General features: G+C 39.8%; 1 protein-coding gene and 1 long non-coding RNA gene across 2 annotated transcripts in view; both read left to right on the forward strand.

Annotated features, from left to right (window-relative positions):
* The first annotated feature begins 2131 nt into the window (after positions 1-2131).
* Positions 2132-3577, forward strand: LOC140281751 (uncharacterized). Its single transcript, XR_011909786.1, has 3 exons — positions 2132-2288; positions 2433-2582; positions 2701-3577. It is a non-coding gene; the product is annotated as an uncharacterized lncRNA (long non-coding RNA).
* A 15731-nt stretch (positions 3578-19308) lies between these two features.
* Positions 19309-23500, forward strand: part of arhgef40 (Rho guanine nucleotide exchange factor (GEF) 40) — a 41133-nt gene continuing 36941 nt past the window's right edge. The window contains exon 1 of the mRNA XM_072376348.1: positions 19309-19571. Coding sequence (XP_072232449.1) covers positions 19569-19571 — 3 coding nt within the window. The 5' untranslated portion in view covers positions 19309-19568. The remainder of the gene's footprint in view (positions 19572-23500) is intronic.

Consider the following 23500-nt stretch of genomic DNA (forward strand, 5'->3'; position numbering starts at 1 on the left):
GAAATTCGAGTCATGCCAGAGGATTTTTTTTTCCAATGTGGTCATTGTCTTGTCTCCTCCCCTTTGGTGTATAAAGGGACACACAATCAACAGGTGTCACAACTTCACCTGAGAGCCTGCTGGGGACATCAGAGACAGAACATCTACAAGTCATACCTGAGAATAAGGCTACGCAAAGTCCTCATTCCAAGGAACTACGCATCTTTTTGCTTTTGAAATCATTTGCATTGACGACAAGAAGATCTACAGGTAGGCAAAGAAAACTGTTGACCATTCTGAAAGGTTTTCTTTCACATTACTGCAGCATATATTTAAACATTGGCTGTTTTAGTTACATAATTAGTAATAATCATCAAGAACAATAGTAACAAGTAAGAATAACACATTTTCAGATTAACTTTCATTGTAAACAATTCTTTTTGCAATTCTAAATTTTATTTCTCAAAACCAAAATAAGCCATATTACATGTTAAACATTCTGCCTCATTCCTGAGAAATACATGAATATTACTGAAATATTGATACAAATTTTATTACAACAAAGACTCATCTTATTCATGTATAATCAGAATAATCAGATTTTTTTTTCATAAAAGGGAGATTTCAAATGTGATACTATTTCCTCCCTATGGGATTAATTAAATTTAAGATGCTAACACAACTATGTGCAAAAATAGTCCTAATTTCTACATCTCCGTGTTAAATCATCACTCCTACTAAGTGTCATCTTTTTTTAAATATGTTTTCTTATTGAGATCAGCTGTTTTACAGCTGATTGTGTCTGACTTTTCCAACTGCATCACTTTATAAATAATTCTTTTCTCTTTTCTAGACATGGACAACAGACTGGTCCTCTGTGTTTTCTTGGTGACACTGTCCTGGGGATTTATGGGCACACATGCGCAGAACATGACAACAGCTTCAGTAAACAGCACTGCAACCATGGCGGCAGCATCAGTAAACAATGCTACGACCATGGCGGCAGCATCAGTAAACAATGCTACAACCACGACGGCAGCATCAGTAAACAATGCTACAACCATGGCGGCAGCATCAGTAAACAATGCTACAACCATGGCGGCAGCATCAGTAAACAGCGCTGCAACCACGGCAGCAGCATCAGTAAACAGCGCTGCAAGCATGACAACAGCATCAGAAAACAGCGCTGCAACCATGACAACAGCATCAGAAAACAGCGCTGCAACCACGGCGGCAGCGGCAGTAAACAGCACGACAACTCCTGTAACAACCACAACAGTGGTATTTAATGCCACCACTCCAGAAATAGTGGTGTTCCCTTTTGTGGTGAGTGATACTATGATACAAATAATTAAATAAAATATATTACATCAATATATTACAAAATTAAAAAAAAGAAGATAACATAAAATAGCATAGTATACATCACTGTTATGAAAATGTTTTTCATCTTCCTTACAGACACCCGTTTCTAGGACAGGATGCAGTTCAGAAAAGCTCTGTGGAGCTGAGCCCTCCGACTGTGACCCCTCATCGGAGGGATCGTGTTTCTTTTTTTCTGCCAAGCAGCAGAGCAATCAAACATTTGAATTTGAGCTCTCAGGACAGTCAGAAGGCTACATTGCCCTCTCTCTATCCACTGATGCCACCTTGGTATGTCAAGTTCTGCCATTTTAGACGAATGCACCACATACGGCACCAATACTATCGCTTGCATGAAGGCATCTGTGCTTAACTTATACCATTTCCCATGTCTGATTCTGCTCCACAGGGTGGCAACGACACAACCTACATCTGTGCGAACAACAGTGGGACGGTTCTATTCGCCACTGCACTCCTCGACGATGGCGAGCTGACTCAAACACCGGTGAGTTACACTTTCCTCAGCGAAGGGATGAGATGAATTTATTCATCTACGACTATGTATCAGTCAGAGTCCACTGTATTTATAATTACTTACATTTATGATCATGATCAAATCATGTTGTTGGCCTTAACTTTTAGTTCTACAAGTCAAATACTGAAATTAAACTTTCAGATTTATTTAGTATGAACAAATATACCACATATAACTCCTACATGGTGTATATTTACCTTATATAAATACATACAGCATATATGTATAATTGTATTCAACACCATCATTATCTTCTCTTAAAATGTGCAGCTGAATGGAAACATTGGGAATGCCAGCATCAATGGGAGCAATATCCAGTGTGTCTTTGTGGCCACAGTGCCAGAATCAACCGCTCCAGCCACTCGAGCAGCAGGCTTCTCCGTCTCACTCCTCAGTGGAACTTTCAATACCAGTAAGTATCATCCTGTGCGCTCACAACAATCAGCTGACAGAGACACTCTGCCAGAGAACATCACAGATGAATAGCTTTTATCACCTTTCTTAAAACAAATCCGTGATTTTTTTTTCTCTCTCTGCCCATTTCCTGTTCTTTCAGCTTCTGCACGTTTTGGAGTGCCCATTACAAGACTACAAACCAATGTTGTAGACCTGGCAAATCCCAATGCCACAGTCATCAATCTTAATGCCAACACCACCGCTGAACCCACGGCTCATGCGGTTACACACCAGCAGTCCCTGATTCAAGGTAAGCAAAGGAGAGTTTCTTAAGTGGTTATCTCAGACTTTAGTAATAAAATATAAAAAAAGGAAATGAGCAAAAGTGCCCTAACATTTGTTTTTCTGGTTCCCTTTTCCCCCTGTAGTGCTGCTGGTGACTATGAGTGTCCTGGTTTTCACCATGCTACAAAGAAACTGACTTCTGCCAGCATAAAAGAATGTGTAACAGCTTCATCCAACCACACTGGCTACTGAAGATAAATGTTTGGAGCTCAAAGGAAAGTTTACTATACCCAGTGCACCCCAGATGAATAAGATTAATTCTGTGCTCAACAGCTTTCTGACAGCTTTCATAAGTGTTGAAGCCTCTGAAGCAAAAGACACAGTAGTATTGTAATTAGGAGCTAAATGTGACGTACAATTATTTAACCACAGGACTGCTGGATTTCTGTTCCGTGTTACAACATAAACAACCTTTATAATGCCAAAAAATGGAGTAAAAATATAATCTTTACCATGAATTAAGCTAAAGTGATACAAAACAAGGGACCATGGTTTTTATAAGCCTATATAATAGTCTCTACAAATTTGGGGTTTTTGAGGTCTGGTTACCTTAAAGCCCACGTTGGTACTGTAGGCTAAAATCATACTCGGAGAGTTAGTAAGAACCTGTCTCAGTCAACAAGATGATAACGTGATACTTTGTGTGTTTTACAACCCATTTATATTTATGTCTAAGCAATGATACCTCTTTTCCCTTTTAGTGTCACTAATTCTAAAGCCACTGATTGACAAATGTTTTGTGGTTTTGTTCTGTTATTCTTTGTTATAACAGCACTGCTGATTATTAAACTTATATATTATGCTGCTTATATTATGAAGCCATCACTGGCTGATATGTTCATGCAAGCCTGGTGATCACAAAGAATGCTATATAAGATACCAAATATAGGTGAAAGTGATTGTGTACATTTTTCTATTGTAAGTACTGTGTTTTATAAATAAAGACATGAAGTTAATATATTTGTCTTGGTGTTGCTGTATTTCTTGATGCACTCATTAAATTGTTAGGAAATCGAGAATGCCAGACTTTTGATCTTAGCCTATCACTTTCGTAGTGATAACTTTTTATTTGATCAGTTTTCAGTAGTTAAGACAGTTACGAACGGTTCTACAGACAAGGCTTATATCAAGCGAGGAGTAGGCCTAAGTCAGACTAGTAAAGCTAGGTTACTTAAGTGGCTTACATGAGCATGGTTTACGTATGTTTTAGTTAGTTCCGGACTGTGGAGTCCTGGAGTAAGCTCCAATGAGAAAACCTGGGTCAAGCCTCATTAGCCTAAATGGGAGCACAGCCTATCAGCCCAATGATGCTTATAAACACCTGGAATGGAATTGAGGACAGCTTTGCTGGAGGGAATTTTGACACCAAACATGGCTGAAGGTAGAAGAACACGCTCCAAGAACCATACTGAGTACCTAAAAACTCTATGTAAACAAATTGTGGGAAATCATGCTGTCATTGAAAGTAAAGGCCATACTGCTGCTGTTGAACCTAAGAAGAGGAGTGCTTGGGCTGCCATTTACAGTGAATTCAGTAAAAATGAAAATGTAACCATGAGAGCGGTAGAGTAATTGCAGGTGAGACATGTCTATTATGATCTAAATATCACAGAAGTCATAGTTTTGTGACATTGTTTATATTGAATACTATCTGCCTTCATAGACTCTGTGGAAGAATATCAAATTAGATTTGGAAAAAAAGGAATGCAGAGGCCAGAAGAGAGATATTTAGTACTGGTGGTGGACCTCCACCAAGTAAAGACAAGACCGATGAATTGGCAGACTTGTTGACTGGAATAATAGAGGACCAGCAACCTCTGGATAGTATACCAGATGATGACCATTTGGACAGTGGACATGAAGAACTGAGCACAAATGGTAAATAAAGCATAAAAGTAAATTAGTTACCTAATTCTGTACATACAGATTATCCCACTTTCTGTGTCTGTCTGTGGTTTTATTTCAATTAAGGACCATGTGAGTTTTTGTATCTGACAGTGCTCTTTTCCCAGAGGAAATTATTCTAACCATGGTGGAAGAGCCAGTGCACAGTAATGCGTCCGATGGTATGGCATCCCATGGTAGGGCATGGCATCCCATGGTATGGTATGGCATGGAATCCCATGGTATGGCATGGTATCCCATGGTATGGCATCCTATGGTAGGGCATGGCATCCCATGGTATGGTATGGCATGGAATCCCATGGTATGGCATGGTATCCCATGGTATGGCATCCTATGGTAGGGCATGGCATCCCATGGTATGGCATGGTATCCCATGGTATGGCATCCTATGGTAGGGCATGGCATCCCATGGTATGGCATGGTATCCCATGGTATGGCATCCTATGGTAGGGCATGGCATCCCATGGTATGGCATGGTATCCCATGGTATGGCATCCTATGGTAGGGCATGGCATCCCATGGAATGGCATGGTATCCCATGGTATGGCATCCCATTTTAGGGTATGGCATCCCATGGTACGGCATCCCATGGTATGGTATGGCATGGAATCCCATGGTATGGCATGGTATCCCATGGTATGGCATCCCATTTTAGTGTATGGCATCCCATGGTACGGCATCCCATGGTATGGTATGGCATGGTATGGTATGGCATCCCGTGGTATGGCATCCCAGAGAAAAGATGTTGCCACCACCTTTCAGCAGAGACCAAAAAGGATGTCCATGCATGAAAAGTTAGCCTTAGAAATTCATGAGCAGAAAGTGAAATCTCTGAAAGAAGAGCATGACATGGAAATGAGGATTCTACAGGTCGAATTGGATATGAAATTTGAAGAGAGAGCTGTTCAAAGAAAGATGCATGAGACAGCTATGTAATGTGATGAATAATGAAACTTTGTGAAAATAAAATTTTCCTCACTTGACAAGAGTGTGAGTACTGTAGCCTTTGTTTAGTTTGTCATTCAATTTTTCAGCACACTATTTATATATGTTGCATACAACAAACACTATCAAGGCAAAACAAGCCATAATCAACACATTCCATGGTTAAATGTATCTTTTTTCTAACTGAAGTGCTGCAATGTGAAAGCAGTTCTGAGCGTAAGTCCTCGCTGGTTATTTTCTGCTACCAGCATGGGCACATCTGGATCATTCTGGTCTTCCATTGGAGTGTCAGGACAATTATGCTGCTTTGTGTAGCACAGCTGTAGCAATGATCCCCTTGCAGCATCTTCTTGGCTCAAAACGAAGTGCATGGCGTAAACACTGGAATCTATTTTTTTCCACACTCCAAACACATGCTCGACCATCCTTCCAGTGCGAATATTAGCTCTGTTGTATCTTTGCTGCTCAGTTGTTGTTGGATGTGGACAAATCGTGAATAAATGGGAACTCTGAGCATATCCACTGTCACCAAGTAGTAGTCCACTATGTTGCCCTCTCTCAAACTGAGTACACAATGAAGACTTGTGAAAAATCCTTGAATCATGAGTTGCTCCTTTCCAACAGGAAAAAATGTTTGAAAACTCTAAATTGGGAGTGCATACAGCCTGAACATTGATGGAAAACCAGTTCTTACAGTTCCTGTACTCCTCAGCATCAAAAGTTGATGGACCCTTGATTTGAACATGACATCCATCCATACATCCAATCACTCCTGGGAAGTTCCCATATTCGTAGAATCACATTTTATAGTTGGCCTGCTCAGTAGTATCAGGGAACTTAACGTACAGATTTCTCAGTTCACAAATGGCACTGCAGACATTGTGAACTATTCTACACACTGTTGCTTCACTGACACCACACAAATCACCAGTTTCACGATGAAAGATTCCAGATGCCAAGAATCTCAAAGTGATCAGAACTTGGAGAGAACTGGGTACGGGCCTTCCTCTTTGAGACATGGAGGAAAGCATAGACTCAAGCACAGTAATTATCTGCAGTACATCTTCTTTGTATAGAAGGTACGTTTTCTGTCCGTTCTGCGGCCTACAAGAGAATAACACTTCACCGTGACTTACAAAGACTCAGACAGGTTTCACAAGGTCAAAAGAATGCCAGCTACCCTCCACAACTGGTAATTGTTTTACTTTTCAAAAGATGAAAATGAAAGCAACCTCGTGATCAATTGCCACAACAGCGTGGGTGTTTTTTGTTTGTTCAATGAGTCTACCTAAAAAAATGTGAATTTGGGTGCCGGTCATTGTACCAAATGTGGTGCTGAAAACTACGAGTTAGCTTTGGGTTCTTCTTTGTATCTGGTTTCTTTGGGTAATAATGAGTCAGGTGACCCGGTGGAAGGACTGGTGATCAGATAGCTGAATGGTCTCTGGCTCTGTTTGATTTGGCAGATTGTGCATCTGAACATAATCCGATATTTTGGCTGTTATCCCTGGACACTTATGAAATGATAAAGATTGAAATCTACTGAATTAAATCAATTCTTTGAATGTTGCTGTGTCCCATTACAGGGGTAAAACGATACTAAAAACACCAGAGAAAGTTGAACTACCCACAGGACTTTTTGAAAGACCACTCGCTGTTGTGTCAGATGGATTTGAACCGAACTCAAATTGCATGATGATATATTTGTTTTAAAAGAAACTGCAACTATGAACTTTGTAATATATAAGCATAATGTTGTCTTCAAGCAAGTATTATTGAATTAATCTATTATTGTGTTTTAAACTTCTGCAAGTTTATATTCCCAGTTACAAATGTTAGTTGGGTTTTTTGTCCTAAACAGATCAAACGTAACTAATTATAAATCACAGCAACAGTGACAGGTTTCACATAAAGATCTCAGTAGTGAGCCTGCATCAGTCTTATCATCAGTGTAATAGTTTAAAAATGTATGGAGTCATTATAATGACATGACAATGCTGCTACACCAGATAAGGGAGATCAGTTGAAAGATACAGAAAAATGTAGACAAGCCACTTGTTTCCTTGTGTCATACATTTAAGTTTTGTGAGTCCTCGGGAAAGGAATGCTAAAAAAAAAATCCCAGGAACTGAAAGAAAGCTATGACGTGCCAAGCTTCATACCTGGTTTTCACGACATCATTCTCTTACCCTCATTTCCTCTACACATTCTGGAAATTCGAGTGATGCTGGAGGTTTTTTTTCCAATGTGGTCATTGTCTTGTCTCCTCCCCTTTGGTGTATAAAGGGACACACAATCAACAGGTGTCACAACTTCACCCGAGAGCCTGCTGGGGACATCAGAGGCAGAACATCTACAAGTCATACCTGAGAATAAGGCTACGCAAAGTCCTCATTCCAAGGAACTACGCTTATTTTTGCTTTTGAAATCATTTGCATTGAAGACAAGAAGATCTACAGGTAGGCAAAGACAACTGTTGACCATTCTGAAAGGTTTTCTTTCGCATTACTGCAGCAGTTTTTTAAACATTGGCTGTTTTAGTTACATAATTAGTAATAATCATCAAGAACAATAGTAACAAGTAAGAATAACACATTTTCAGATTAACTTTCATTGTAAACAATTCTTTTTGCAATTCTACATTTTATTTCTCAAAACCAAAATAAGCCATATTACAAAGACTCATCTTATTCATGTATAATCAGAATAATCAGATTTTTTTTTCATAAAAGGGAGATTTCAAATTTAATACCATTTCCTCCCTATGAAATGAATTCAATTTAAGATGCTAACACAACTACGTGCATAATAGTCCTTATTTCTACATCTCAGTGTTAAATCATCACTTTTACTGACTGTCATCTTTTTTTATGATATTACTATAATGTCTTCTTATTGAGATCCTTGTCTCGCAGCTGATTTCATCTGACTTTTCCCACTGCATCACTTTATAAACGATCCTATCCTGTTTTCTAGACATGGACAACAGACTGGTCCTCGGTGTTCTCTTGGTGACACTGTCCTGGGGATTTATGGGCACACATGCGCAGAACATGACAACAGCATCAGTAAACAGCACTACAACCATGACAATGAGCAGTTCAACAAATGCACCTTCAGCAAACACAACAGTGGGACCTACTGCTACCACTCCAGTAACAGGGGGACACAACGCAACCACTCCAATGACAGGGGGACACAACGCAACCACTCCAATGACAGGGGGACACAACGCAACCACTCCAATGACAGGGGGACACAACGCAACCACTCCAATGACAGGGGGACACAACGCAACCACTCCAATGACAGGGGGACACAACGCAACCACTCCAATGACAGGGGGACACAACGCAACCACTCCAATAACAGGGGGACACAACGCAACCACTCCAATGACAGGGGGACACAACGCAACCACTCCAATGACAGGGGGACACAACGCAACCACTCCAATGACAGGGGGACACAACGCAACCACTCCAATGACAGGGGGACACAACGCAACCACTCCAATGACAGGGGGACACAACACAACCACTCCAATGACAGGGGGACACAACGGACCAGCAGTGATGTTCCCTTTTGTGGTGAGTGATACTATGATACAAATAATTAATCAAAATATATTACATAACTTATATTACAAAATTTAAAAAAAGAACATAATACAAAAAGTAGCATAGTATACATCACTGTTATGAAAATGCTTTTCATCTTCCTTACAGAGACCCGTTTCCAGGACAGGATGCAGTTCAGAAAAGCTCTGTGGAGCTGAGCCCTCCGACTGTGACCCCTCATCAGAGGGATCATGTTTCTTTTTTTCCGCCAATCAGCAGAGCAATCAAACATTTGAATTTGAGCTCTCAGGACAGTCAGAAGGCTACATTGCCCTCTCTCTATCCACTGATACCACCTTGGTATGTCAAGTTCTGTCATTTCAGATGAATGCACCACATACGGCACCAATACTATCGCTTGAGTGAAGGCATCTGTGCTTAACATATACCATTTCCCATGTCTGGTTCTGCACCACAGGGTGGCAACGACACAACCTACATCTGTGCGAACAACAGTGGGACGGTTCTATTCGCCACTGCACTCCTCGACAATGGCGAGCTGACTTTAACATCGGTGAGTTACACTTTCCTCAGCGAAGGGATGATGAGGATGTATTTATTCATCTGTACGACTATGTATCAGTCAGAGTCCACTGTATTTATAATTACTTAAATTTATGATCATGATCAAATCATGTTGTTGGCCTTAACTTTTCGTTCTACAAATCAAATGATGAAATTAAACTTACTGATTTATTTAGTATGAACAAAAATACCACATAACTTCTACATGGTATATATATATATATATATATATATATATATATATATATATATATATATATATATACAGTATGTATGTATAATTGTATTCAACACCATCATTATCTTCTCTTAAAATGTGCAGCTGAGTGGAATCATTGGGAATGCCAGCATCAATATCCAGTGTGTCTTTGTGGCCAGAGTGCCAGAATCAACCGCTCCAGCCACTCGAGCAGCAGGCTTCTCCGTCTCACTCCTCAGTGGAACTTTCAATACCAGTAAGTATCATCCTGTGCGCTCACAACAATCAGCTGACAGAGACACTCTGCCAGAGAACATCACAGATGAATAGCTTTCATCACCTTTCTTAAAACAAATCCGTGATTTTTTTTTCTCTCTCTGCCCATTTCCTGTTCTTTCAGCTTCTGGACGTTTTGGAGTGCCCATTACAAGACTACAAACCAATGTTGTAGACCTGGCAAATCCCAATGCCACAGTCATCAATCTTAATGCCAACACCACCGCTGAACCCACGGCTCATGCGGTTACACACCAGCAGTCCCTGATTCAAGGTAAGCAAAGGAGAGTTTCTTAAGTGGTTATCTCAGACTTTAGTAATGAAATATAAAAAAAGAAAACGAGCAAAGTGCCCTAACACTTGTTTTTCTGGTTCCCTTTTCCCCCTGTAGTGCTGCTGGTGACTATGAGTGTCCTGGTTTTCACCATGCTACAAAGAAACTGACTTCTGCCAGCATAAAAGAATGTGTAACAGCTTCATCCAACCACACTGGCTACTGAAGATAAATGTTTAAAGCTCAAAGTTTACTATACCCAGTGCACCCCAGATTAATAAGATTCATTCTGTGCTCAACAGCTTTCTGACAGCTTTCATAAGTGTTGAAGCCTCTGAAGCAAAAGACACAGTAGTATTGTAATTAGGAGCTAAATGTGACGTACAATTATTTAACCACAGGACTGCTGGATTTCTGTTCCGTGTTACAACATAAACAACCTTTATAATGCCTAAAAATGGAGTAAAATGATAAGTTTTACCATTAATTTAGCTAAAGTGATACAAAACAAGGGACCATGGTTTTTATAAGCTTATGTAATAGTCTCTACAAATTTGGGGTTTTTGAGGTCTGGTTACCTTAAAGCCCACGTTGGTACTGTAGGCTAAAATCATACTCGGAGAGTTAGTAAGAACCTGTCTCAGTCAACAAGATGATAACGTGATAATTTCTGTGTTTTACAACCCATTTATATTTATGTGTAAGCAATGATACCTCTTTTCCCTTTTAGTGCCACTAATGCTGAAGCCACTGATTGACAAATGTTTTGTGGTTTTGTTCTGTTATTCTTTGTTATAACAGAATTGCTGATTATTAAACAGTGCTTATATTATGAAGCCATCACTGGCTGATATGTTCATGCAAGCCTGGTGATCACAAAGAATGCTATATAAGATACCAAATATAGGTGAAAGTGATTGTGTACATTTTTCTATTGTAAGTACTTCCATCCATTTTCTATACCGACAGTCCGTTAATCGGGTAGCGGGTGGGCTGGAGCCTATCCCAGCAGTCATCGGGCGAAAGGCAGGGTACACCCTGGACAGGTCGCCAGTCCATCACAGGGCCACATAGAGACAAACAACCATGCACGCTCACACTCACTCCTATGGACAATTTGGAGTCACCAATTAACCTGACATGCATGTTTTTTTGGATGATGGGAGGAAGCCGGAGTACCCGGAGAGAACCCACGCATACACGGGGAGAACATGCAAACTCCACACAGAAAGGTCCCAGGCAGGGATTGAACCTGGAACCCTCTAGCTGTGAGGTGACGGTGCTAACCACCACACCACCGTGCAGCCCCAATTGTATTGTAAGTACTGTGTTTTATAAATAAAGACATGAAGTTAATATATTTGTCTTGGTGTTGCTGTATTTCTTGATGCACTCATTAAATTGTTGGGAAATAGAGAACGCCAGACTTTTGATCTTAACCTAGACCTTTAGCGTTTGTCTACTTTTGGAGTGATAACTTTTTTTTATCAGTTTTCAGCAGTTAAGACACTTTAACATAAGGAATTATTTTTATTTATTTATTTATTTATTTTTCAATCGGAGCTATAATGAATTGAAAAGCCCTCTTTACTTTACTGTAGGTTAGCAATATACTATATATACTATAAATTTGCCACCAAAAGAGAGTCACAACATACTGAGCATGCCATTGTTAATGTGCTATTGGTTTGATAGGTAAGCTAACATCATAGGTGAACCAATTGCTAACACTACCTATTTTACAGCCCTACCGACGCAAGCTCACGCTTTTACAAATTCTCCCCTTCAAAACATCTAGCAGGTATAATTATAAACAATTTATAGATTTATTCTCAAAAACATTTACATGTCAAAGTTTCCCACTTAAGCTAGTTAGCTAAGCTTCAAAAACTTCACTGAGAACTTTAGCATACCTATCAGAAAAGCTTTGTTTGAAATTTCAACCCATTCACATCAAATAAAAACAAAAATCTAATTTTATGACTCTTATTGCTGCTTTTAAGATAGTAACTATGAACTAAAAGTTGAAAAAAATTACTTGTTATCAAGTTGCAGGTGGCTTGATGCCAGGTGGAGGTCTTAATTGCCAACATGTCTGTTGCCAATTAACCTAATTTTCTAAGAAGTTTCATCTTCTTTTTTTAAATTTTATTGTCACTTTTTTTGGTCCACAACAGTGTGTAAATCTGTTAAAAATCTCTTTGTCAGGTGCATAATGGAAGACCAGTGGCTCTGGATGTCCAGAGATTCTTTGAATTATAATAAATGGCTATGAAATTTTGACTCTCACCATTTCCACTTGTGGAGGAATAGCCAGCTGACAACGTTTTCCTCAGGAGGAACATCATGAACCATCACCTTAGGCTGAAGGAATGCGCTTTAAAGGCATTCTTTTGTCAAACATATATCTTTGTACACTTTATGTGTCAGGATTTTTTATTTTTTTTGTTTAGGCTATATAAATATTCCAATTGGACATACAGTCATTTTTAACAATGAGGTTCCTTTGTTTAAAATTGAGTTATTGTCATGTCATCACGGCCAGCTCTCTGCTGTAGAAGGACCTTCCTTTGATCTATATTTCAAGGTAACAAAATAAAAAAGCATCAAAGAAACAAAAAACCGAACGGTTGCACATGTTTCGTAATTATTTGACACTGACGTGAGAATACAATTAATCCTACATTTCTATATAGTATCTTTATATGCTAAAATATGCTATATAAATTCCGGATCATGAACCATGTTTATCCCTCAGAACATGCATGGACCTGATCAGTTGGAAGGTAAGACAGACAAAGCATTATGAGCATACCAAGCCATATCTTAAAATGGTTAATTACATTAGGTGTGGCACAATCCTGTGAGTCTAAGGAAGGTGCTGAGTGAGAAATAAACGTAACCATAGCAGGGTTAACAAGAGTGAAATCTAAACTGAACTTGATGAACACACCCAGGGGTAGGGCAGGGTTGAGTAACAACTTACCTGGTTCTACAAGTGCTTCTTAACTGGCGTGTCTACTACAGCAGGTCTGGGCTGTTTCACATTTGTCACCCAGTACTGAAACTACACTGGGTATAATAGTAATTTTTATAATTATTGCTATTACTATAATCATTTATCTATTTATTTGACCCATTTTTGCACCTGCTTTACCCTATTCTTATATCCTAGATCTCAGAGTTACTTGTATTCATCTTGATAGTGAAATATCTCTAATCTTTTTTTAATCACGGTTGTTTATGTCTTTGAGTAATTTTGGCAAATTGGCATTCAAGTTAGAAATGATATTAGTGGAACTACTCTAGTTCAGAAATGCCACAGTCTTTTTAATCAAATGTACATAAAACGGTGTTCCCACAGTGTCATAGGAGCGCCGTGTATAAGGTTTAAAAGATGGAGAAAAATATTTACGTGGCAATAAAACAAGAGGAGGACAAAGGTAATTGTGTTTATATGTAATTGGAGAGGCCAAGCCAAAGCCTTAAGCCACCGAGGGGATGCACCGGGGTAATACTGAGGCGCGATCTTTACCTTGTTTGAGGTCTTTAAAGCAGGAGTTGGAATTGCCCCTCGAACACTTTGTTCGCTTATTTTCTCTTCCTTCTCGTACACCTTGAAACATCCGCAGCCGTTGTATCCAACAATCGCTTCAGCAGTCAAAAACTGTTTTCCCCTTCTGGGTGAAACAAAGAAGGTTCCTACCTTATGTAGCCATGATGTAGCCACTGATTACCCAGTGAGACCTGACTCAATACGCTATATGGTTACACTAACTATTATAATTTTATATTTTCTGATCTGGCATGAAAAAGTAAGAACACTTTCTGTCAGTTCAAGGTTTCATGGATCAGGACACAAAAAAAAAAAGACAGCAACTGGTCTTAAAATGAGGTAAATACAACCCTGTTCAACAAGACTTGAAATTATATTATATTGTGTCATCATTCATTTTAGAAAAACTAAGCCAAAATCCAGAAGCAGTGAGTGAAAATCTAAGTAAACTCTTACTGTTTCCATAAGCTGATCATCATTAATCATGAGCACCTGTATAAAAGCAGAAATTTTGTCAGTTTGCTGGTCTGGAGCATTCAGGTGTGTGTTAACACAATACCCAGGGGGGAAGACATTAGCAGTTATATTGGCCTATCAATCTGAGATGGGTTATAAGGCCACTTTCTGCTTGGATTCCAGCATTCAACAGACAGCTGCCGGTGTTTCCTGGAGTGGATGTTCCATCAAGTTCACCCCAAGCTCAGACTGCAAAATGCTAAGAGACACGGCGAAAAAACAAAGAGCTACATCTCAGACTCTATATGCCTCAGTTAGCACGTTTAACATGGAAGCTTGTGACAGTACAATTTAAAAAAAAAACTTGTTTGGACAGGTTGCAGCATCCCTTTAGTAAATGGGAATGAAAATAGATTAATTAAATTTGAATAAAGAGACAAAACACTAATGTGTACAAAATAAAATATTGTACTAGAATATGCATGATATTCTACAAAAAGCCAGATTACAAAAAACTTTCCTTTGACTAAGAAAACTAACAAAACAAAACTGGGCTTGAACTATGAACATGAACCTTTAACAAGCCCAACCTGACAAACATGAAAGGTGGCGGGGATCTGACAAAAACTACGACAAACAAGGGAACATAAATACTGTGAGAAACCTGATGAGTGAATGGAAAGCAGCAGTGAAGATTGGACAAGGGTGAGTGAGAGGAACTAATGACCTGAACATGGAGACTGAGGAACCCGAGTGAGAATGTGACACAAGAAACCTACGTGAATGAAAACAAGAGTAAAACACCCTATTGAAAACCAACCACCAAAGCTGAAAAGAAACAAAACCCACAGACGTGACACTCCCTATGTTTCCCCATATATTCCGCTACTATTTTTTTCAAATTTAGTACAGACTCCATATTCAGGCAAACAGTAAATGGTCCCGCGTCTCTTATTGAAAAATTTAAATTATTCTTTAACTCATTTCACAAAATTAACTGTTTCCCAGTCATAAAAGTTCATTCTGGTTTTCAGGGACTGAAACATCTCACACAGAACACAGGGGGGCGCTGTTGTACTTTAGAAGACTCCAACCATTCAGTCAGTCTGTCTGAACTCATTAAACCATTAAACTTACATTTTTGCGATCCTAAGGCAAACAGTGTTGCACCAAAAAGTAGTAAAAGAAAAAAAAAAGAGAAAAAGTAGGCCATCCCAACAACAGGAAAGTCGAATTTGTAATGTGACTAAATCTTTATATATTTAGAAAAGGAATCATTCGCACATGAATCCACCGCAGGTCTAAGAAATGGTATGAACTCATAACATACTGCATATGAGTACAAATGTAAACTTATCAAATGCTTAAAAATCGAATCGGGTGGTTTTCTGAGCAAACCCTTTTCTTTTGTTAAGGGGGGTAGATAAATATCTACGCCACAGGTCAAAAGTTTGCTATAAAAAAAGTGAGTTATGAGAAGGCGAGTGAGAAACTGCCTTCGCAGTAGCAGGTTTAAACAAAGACTCGAAGTCACCAGAGTACATGCCGGTTTAATTAGACGAAATTAGACGCCATTTCTTTTTTTCAGTCTTAACCCTGTAAGACCCACGGTTGCAAAATTTACAACATCGCTTTTAACTGTTAAAAAAAAGGCTTGCAAATGTTTTTTTTTTCTCTCAAGACTCCATTTACATAGTTAATGGGTCCTATTGTTTGTCTTCACAATGCTATTGGATATAAGAAGTGTTTATAGGTCCAGTCATCTGGCCTTGAACTCACTCTACCTGCAAATTTCCTGTTGAGCTCATCTCCTTTTTTTTACATGACTGGATTTGTCAGGATTAAAGTAAGTAAAATTCCTTTAGATATTTTTTTGTGTGTTAATTACATTGTGTAGAACATGTACATATTTAGTTATTTTGAAAAACATTCATCAAACTTGATTTAGAGCTTGTTATGTCTATGTTGTAATTCTACATCGTTGGGTCAGATTGGCAGTGAAAACAGCCTGAGCTCCTCACACATTACATGAGGACACTGCACTTCTCACATGATCACAAATGTAGTAGAAATGTAAAGTATTAGATGATTCATTGTAACTAAGCACTAAATGTGCTTCTCTGTTAAATATTTACTTAGTTTAGCTGAGACCATGAATAAATTGTATGGGATATGTGAAACTCCAGCATCTAGAGCAGTAAACACTCTGTATCTTTGTTGTTTTTTCTTTGCTTTTTAACTTCTAAATGATCCTGAGCTATTTTTCTCAGTGTTGCCCAAGCAGCAGTTAGTAGCATTAGGAGATAGAAAAACAGGTTCTGAATGTTCTGCAATTGTTGGGGGGGATCTCTGTTGCATTGTTCAGGGACAGGTGCAAAAGGACAGGTGAGAATGGTCTTGAATGTGAACCTGTAAGTGCTCTGGGGCGGATGCTGGTGCTCCTTTTAGTACAATAAACAACTTGATTGTGTCAGAGATGGAAAACAAGGACAAACTCTGGAAACTCAGACCATTGCTGAATTAATTCAGGGAGAAATGCCTGCAGGTGCCTCCAGACAGTTCTGCTCCAAACACTGCCCAACGTTGAAAATTTTGCTAATTTTCTACAGGGTTAAAAGTTGAAGGAGCTTTTGTCGCTTCTCTTTCACCTTTCCTCAGCTGAATGATTATGGGTCATCTTTCCATAGAATGAACCCCAGACCCATCATTGGGTCTTTCTTTGTCTGCTGGCTTTCAGAACAGCAATGTTCAGGGTGTGGTAACACACTGTGCTGCAACATTGTCCTTCTAAGCACAGAGGGTTTCTACACAATCCACTACAGTTAGAGAAACATCAGCGCTTCTCTCTTTTCTTTTTCTTTTTTTTTTTCCTTAAAGCTCTTAAAACTTACGGGTAGTTTACAACTTACCTTGAGTTCATTCACTGAAATTTAACAGATTAAATTGTAGTAAAGACTAGAAAAACAAAGAAGTAGAATAAAACCATTGACCATCTGCTCTGTTTGCACTGTAACCTGTAATGAAACACGTCTACAAGCGATATGCTTACTCAGGACCCAAAGAGTCAGGGAGCCAAAAGCCTAACCTACAAAATATGGCAGAAAGAGACACATGCTGGCAAAAGTATGTGCTAAAATAACCTAAAAGACACAAAATGAGTGTTGTTGACATCAAAAAGACTAAGAAGCAACCACAAACTTGTAGAATGGCTAAGGACACGCAAAAAAACAAGAGGCATAAATGCCAAAATAAACATGTTGCATGACAGAAAAAAACAAACTAAATGAGAATGAGATGACAAAGGAAGTCATGAACTGACTGTTGAGACACAAAATTGTTCCAAAGAGAAAAAAAACCCAATAACATCGGGAGAAAGCAACCGCAAGTACACAAAAAAAACTACTGCAGGGAAGCACAGAACTTCTTCGGACAGATAAAGAGTGACTGTTGCAAGAGAACCACAAACACACCACTCCAAAGAGATGAAAAAAGACCCAGGATATCAACAGAAATACAGATGTACAAACAGGAAAAATGTGTGACATTTCCACAAAAGATTTGAGGCGAAAACAAAAAGGTACAAAATCACCACAAAGAGACATAAAACAAGTAAAAGTAGAACCCCCCCCCAAAAAAAAAGGCAACAAAAAGGGACAAAAAAACAGGCAGACTCAAAGAGACACATGAATGTAGAGTGAATCAATCATATCTCATGACAGAATGTATGACTGGTCCACAGTTCGAAATGTCTCCTTTTCTCAGTCTCAGAATCTGCACAATTGCCACATTTTTCTCACTCAGTCGCGTAAGGAGATGCAGTTTAAGTTTTCATGCATCAGCGCATCAACACTCTGTCCCCACACGTCTTGCTGCGTCACGACAGTCGTGCTCCACGTCTTGCTTCGTGCGCATACTTGATGATGTTCACGCTCGATGTGAGAATATTTACTCGATCGTGTCCACTTTCTACGCATTGCTGCTGCTGAGAGAGGAAGGTGGTGATGATGTAAGGCATCAATGCGGGGACACGATTCAAGAGGCTGCCACTCTGAGACTCGCATTGCACAACATTTCCCCCCCTCTTTGCACGTTCTCTACTTTTTCCTCCAACTTGCAATTTCTCACTCTACCACTACTACATACTTACTACGCTTTCCACCCATGAATAGTTGTCATCAGGATTGATACACCTGGTTATGTACACGTGGTAACGTTTGACATTTTACAAACTACACGGTTAGGGTCAAGAAAACATAGATCAATGGGGCGTACACGATCTACTATTAATAGGTTGTGATTTCCATTGTGTCCCTTGGACACTGCTCAACAGAGAACAACAGCGTGGGGATACTTTACCATCTTCCAGTTAATAATAACGGATTGGGACTTGTCTACGTTTTGGCCTTGTCGACAGAGGTGGCTTTTGCACATATTCTGGTAAAGTCGGGCGGTGAAGCAACTTGTTTTTGCTCTTCATGAGTCTAACTTTGTGGGTGAGACCACCTTGACTTGTTGGTGCTATTGTCTTATAATGATGTAAAACCTCCTCTCTCTCAATACTGACTTTTTAGAGAACACATGCTGGAAAATGTGCAGAAATAGCTGTCTTTTAACTGTTTACATTTGACTGCGTCAGTCCTTTTTATGAGATCAAGCTAAATTACAGATTTACTTAACTGTCTCCTCCTGAGAGTAAGCCTAAATAATGTGGAGCTGCACAAATATAGATCTGCAGTAAAACTTTAGAGGCTTCTTTGGAGCTGCAGATTGGGTGGGGTAACGGTTTTCATTGTCTATTCATTTAAGTAAGTCGAGGGAGGAAAAAAAAATGGAAAGTTTGAGAGTGGAGACGGACTGTAGCGCTTCTGTTAGGTGAGAGGGGGGAAGGACAGGGGAGGGAGGTGGGAGTGTGTGGGAGAGAGGAGGGGAAAAAAAGAAAAATGCAGCTTGGTCATTCCCAGGCTGGGAAATACAGCAGAGACTGTGGAGGAGAAGAGGAACACTGTATTTGTTTCTTTTGAACACGCTGCAGTCTTAAAAAAGAGGAAGATTTGGAGTGGGGGAAAAAAGAATCGCACGGAGGAGCTAATGAAGGCCGATCTATAAGTGAGAAGAGAAACTTTTTCCGAGAATGTGGAGAGGAAGCGGAGTCAGGAAAGGAGCTGAGGACTATGTAGGAATTCCTGACTGAAGTCATGGTAAGTCTCCAGTTTTTAGGCCATGTTTGTGTGGAATATGCTGAAGAAAAAGGGGCTTTTCTATCAGAGGAGAGACATTGCTGTTGGTCAGGCTTCAGTCAGTTAGAACAAAACGTTTCCTCAGGGCACACTTAAGTTCTTGTACACTAAAATAATCTATAGTCCTCTGAAAGGCAGACATCACAGACCTTCGCTGGGTTTAAGTTTACCATAAAGCATATTTTTACGGTCTGAATTTATTTACACCCTGAGAGTACTCATTTATATTCTTCACTCTCTCATATCTCACAGAGGGCTTGCGTTACGTTTGTGAAGACGTTTACTCAGCAGTTATTACCGTCAGCTAGCAATGTTGTAAAACCCAACAGGCTCTAAATTACCAGGATGTTTCAGTTGTGTGACGTTGGTGATTTTTGTGGTTGACTCGCAGAGGGAAGCAAAAGAGCCCTCTGTTGCATCTCTTGGGAGTTTGCTAACAATCCCCACCCACTTATGGTCTGATCAGTGACACACAGAGGCTGAGGGATGGAAGACACATGCAAATATGTGTGAACATAAATTAGTTTAAGAGAAAACGAAATGAGGACTGAAAGATTAGGTTCCTGTTCCAGCTTCTGTGTGTTGCGCAGGGTGGAGCAGTTTGGCAGGGAGCGGAAGAGAAAAAGCCGAGAGAAAAGGGAGAGCTGGAAAAGGGAAGAGGAGAATAAAAGAGGAGGGTAGGGTTACTTTTTTTATTTTAGGGGACTTGGACGGCTGCAGCGGTGGTTTCAGTGATGCTGCATTTTCCACATCAGATCAGGGAGAAAAGGGGAAAGAGAAAAAAAAGGGGAACAAGGGATGGCATGGACTTAAGGGAGGGAAGAACATGTGCTGCACAGTTTCAGCTCCCTCGGTGCCCAGTTGGGAAAGTTTAAAATGGAAAACAGAAACAGATGTAGACACAAGAGTCACAGCAAAGTCACAAAAGGAAAGAAACGGGGCTTTTCCTCTTCTAACAGGCTCAGTTAACACTTTTATAGAGCCTGATGACTTCACTGGACGAATGTTTGAGCGCAAACCTGCTGTGAGACAAATATGGTTGCCGTGCACATAGGTGTTAAAATGCACCCAGCAAGCAGTTACGCACACACTGAAGCAAAAAAGAGTCATGAACACAACGGCAATCCTTTGCCAAGAATATGTGGCAGAGGGTATTTCCATGCCCTCCATCTGGAAAGATTTTGAATCTAAAAGGAGAGTCGAGCCAGGGAATACTGTAAAGAAAATTAGAGCAAACACTTTTGCCCGCAGAGATAGAGATAACAGGCTAGACAGAATCACAACGTCAATCACAGGAATGGTGCTTTAATGGGGTTTCCTGTGATTGTCCAGAGTCTCTGACATGTACAGTGCATGCAGAGCGAGGATGGCCACCGTTCAGATCAGCAGCTTGCAGCTTGTGGAAATTGAAGAATAATAGACTTTTGACCCCTCAGTTCCCTTATGTGGAGCATTTTTAGCAAGTTTAAGCTAATTGATAGGGTTATCACCCTATCACTTGTGCTGTTATGGTTCAGCCTCTCCAAAATTGCAGGGTGGAATGCCCTGATAGGGACCCACTGTATGTGATGTCTGCTCAACACCAAACAACAGTTAGCAGTTAAGCAAAGTGGAGCATGTTACAGCTAAAAATACAGAGATTTCCCTGAAGGAGTTTTAAGAGAACATCGTGTCAACAAGGCAAGTGAAATCATTCGATTAGAGAACAACGTGCACTTAAATTTAGTCGTGGGAATGCATTCTAAATTAAATTAGCATGTAGGAAACACATGAGGAGAAACAAACCGTTGTGCCATTATCATTTGTGAAAATGTCACAGACAGTAAGTCACTGTTTTGGTTTGGTTTAGGCAGGTAAACCACTTGTTAGGTTTTGGCATTAAAGGCTTGGTGAGGTTTTCTAGCTTACTGGGTGATTTGTCCTGTTCTATCTGGAGAAGATACACATGTGGTGCTAACACGAAAGAAACTTTTGAGACATGATATTTTGACAGTCCTGCTATGGGGTCAAATCACATTGTCCAATTTGTATCCATCTGCTCATCTAAAATCACATTTTTTTCTTAATTTGTCTGTTTGCAAAACCATAACTTGAAGAGGACTTCCTAGATAAACTTTGATGGAGGGATATCACAACTTCAGAACATTTTAAACTGTTATCTCTAATATTGATCAGGTTAATATCAGAAAAAAAACAAGAAAAAAAACACGACTGTTGTGACAAAACAACACTCTCTGATGCTGACAATGGGGTGGCCTCATTAGTTGATTGCTCGTATCTTGCATCTTTAAAATGCATCATTGCAACACTGACGTATGACCTGGTCTTCGTAATGAAACTGGTACACGAAGTGCAATGTTTTTATAGGTAAACTGTCGTAACCTTGAAACTTGCTTTGACTGATTGGATAGGTCAGGAAGTTTACTGCTTTTCAACCAAAAGTTCCTACTTTGGCAAGGGTGTAACACTTGTTAGATGTAGATTGTTTCATGTAAGAGCCATTCGAGTTGTATTCTTATGATATGATTCTTTGATATGACATCCGTTTGTTCGAGCATAGTTAAAACTCAAAAATGCAAGAAGGCTAATAAGCTTTCCATCCATATTTCCAACAAGTCCTTCAACTGAAACGATCTTATGGCTTGTTCATGCCTCTCATATGACTCATGACAGCATCCTGTAAAGTACCTCCTCGACAAGCGGCAGAGGGGAAATACGACTCATATGAGCATTTCCACATCAGAGCAGACCTCAAGTCTTTCATTTAATAAGTTGCAGAGTCCTCATTAGGACAAAGGAGGTGAGATGAATGAAACAATTAAGCACTGCACTTTCAAATGTCCCGTCAATAACACGTCAACATCAACAGCTAACCAAACATCATTTGGTTAGGTTTAGGAAAGATTCGTGGTTAGGGTTAGGTTTCTCTCCAGACCACTAAAGGGTGTATGTTTTTCAAAAACATAATTATTAGTCGTATCTGTCGGTATCAACAAACGCCACATGAGCACCTTATGGGGAGAAGGACAGTCTCCATATTTTACTTCGAGCAGTGGTCACTGGAGATTGGCTACTCCCTCAAAGGTCAGCTTGGGTCAAAGTGAAAAAAATTTGAACTTTCAGCACACACCAGCTCTGCTCAGTGTACCACAGACACTTAGGGGGGATTTTTAAAAGTGCACCAACCACACAATGATACGGAGGCCCAGGAAAAAGCTATTTTTCCATGGTAACATGAATATGCTTTGAAACTTATAATTCAAGTCATGTCCCACACAAGGAAGATGAATAAATGTGACTGCCGTGATCATATTTACATTTCTCATTGTCTATGTTGCAATTATGCAAATCAAAGGAAGTATTAAGATCTAAGCTGGATTTGACTCTGTCCAGCAGCACTTCGCAGTCTAAAACGATCCGCAGAAACATCCAGGAATACCTACTGTGGGTTAGGTTCTGTTAGATTATGCAGGCTGATTTAAGAAAGGAAATCTGTCAAGCCTCTCCCTTTTCTTTCTCCTCATCTTCATTTCCCTGTGTCTATGTGTCTCCCCCCTTTTTATTTTTCTCTCCCTTTCCTCTGCTCTTCGACTCTTTTCTCTCTTTCGCTGTCAGCATCTCTCATTTTCCTACTAATCATGTCATCCTGTATCAGTTCCACATTCAGCAAAGTCCTCTCAGCTCCACTGTTTTTCCTCACTTTCTGTGTCCTTTGAGTACATCTGGTTTCCATCATGGTTGCCGCTGCTCTTGTTTCCCATCGATCTCTCCCACTGGTCAGCCTCCTCCTCCTCTTTCTTCTCTCTTTTCCTCTTTCTGTCTGAGCTCCCCCTCTCTGCAAATCTGTCTGGTTTTCTCAATGTCTCTCCTTCTGGTTGTTTTTTTTCTTC

This window comes from Leuresthes tenuis, unplaced genomic scaffold (assembly GCF_036924035.1).
Source record: "Leuresthes tenuis unplaced genomic scaffold, fLeuTen1.0.hap1 SCAF_22, whole genome shotgun sequence".
Classification (NCBI taxonomy): Eukaryota; Metazoa; Chordata; class Actinopteri; order Atheriniformes; family Atherinopsidae; genus Leuresthes; species Leuresthes tenuis.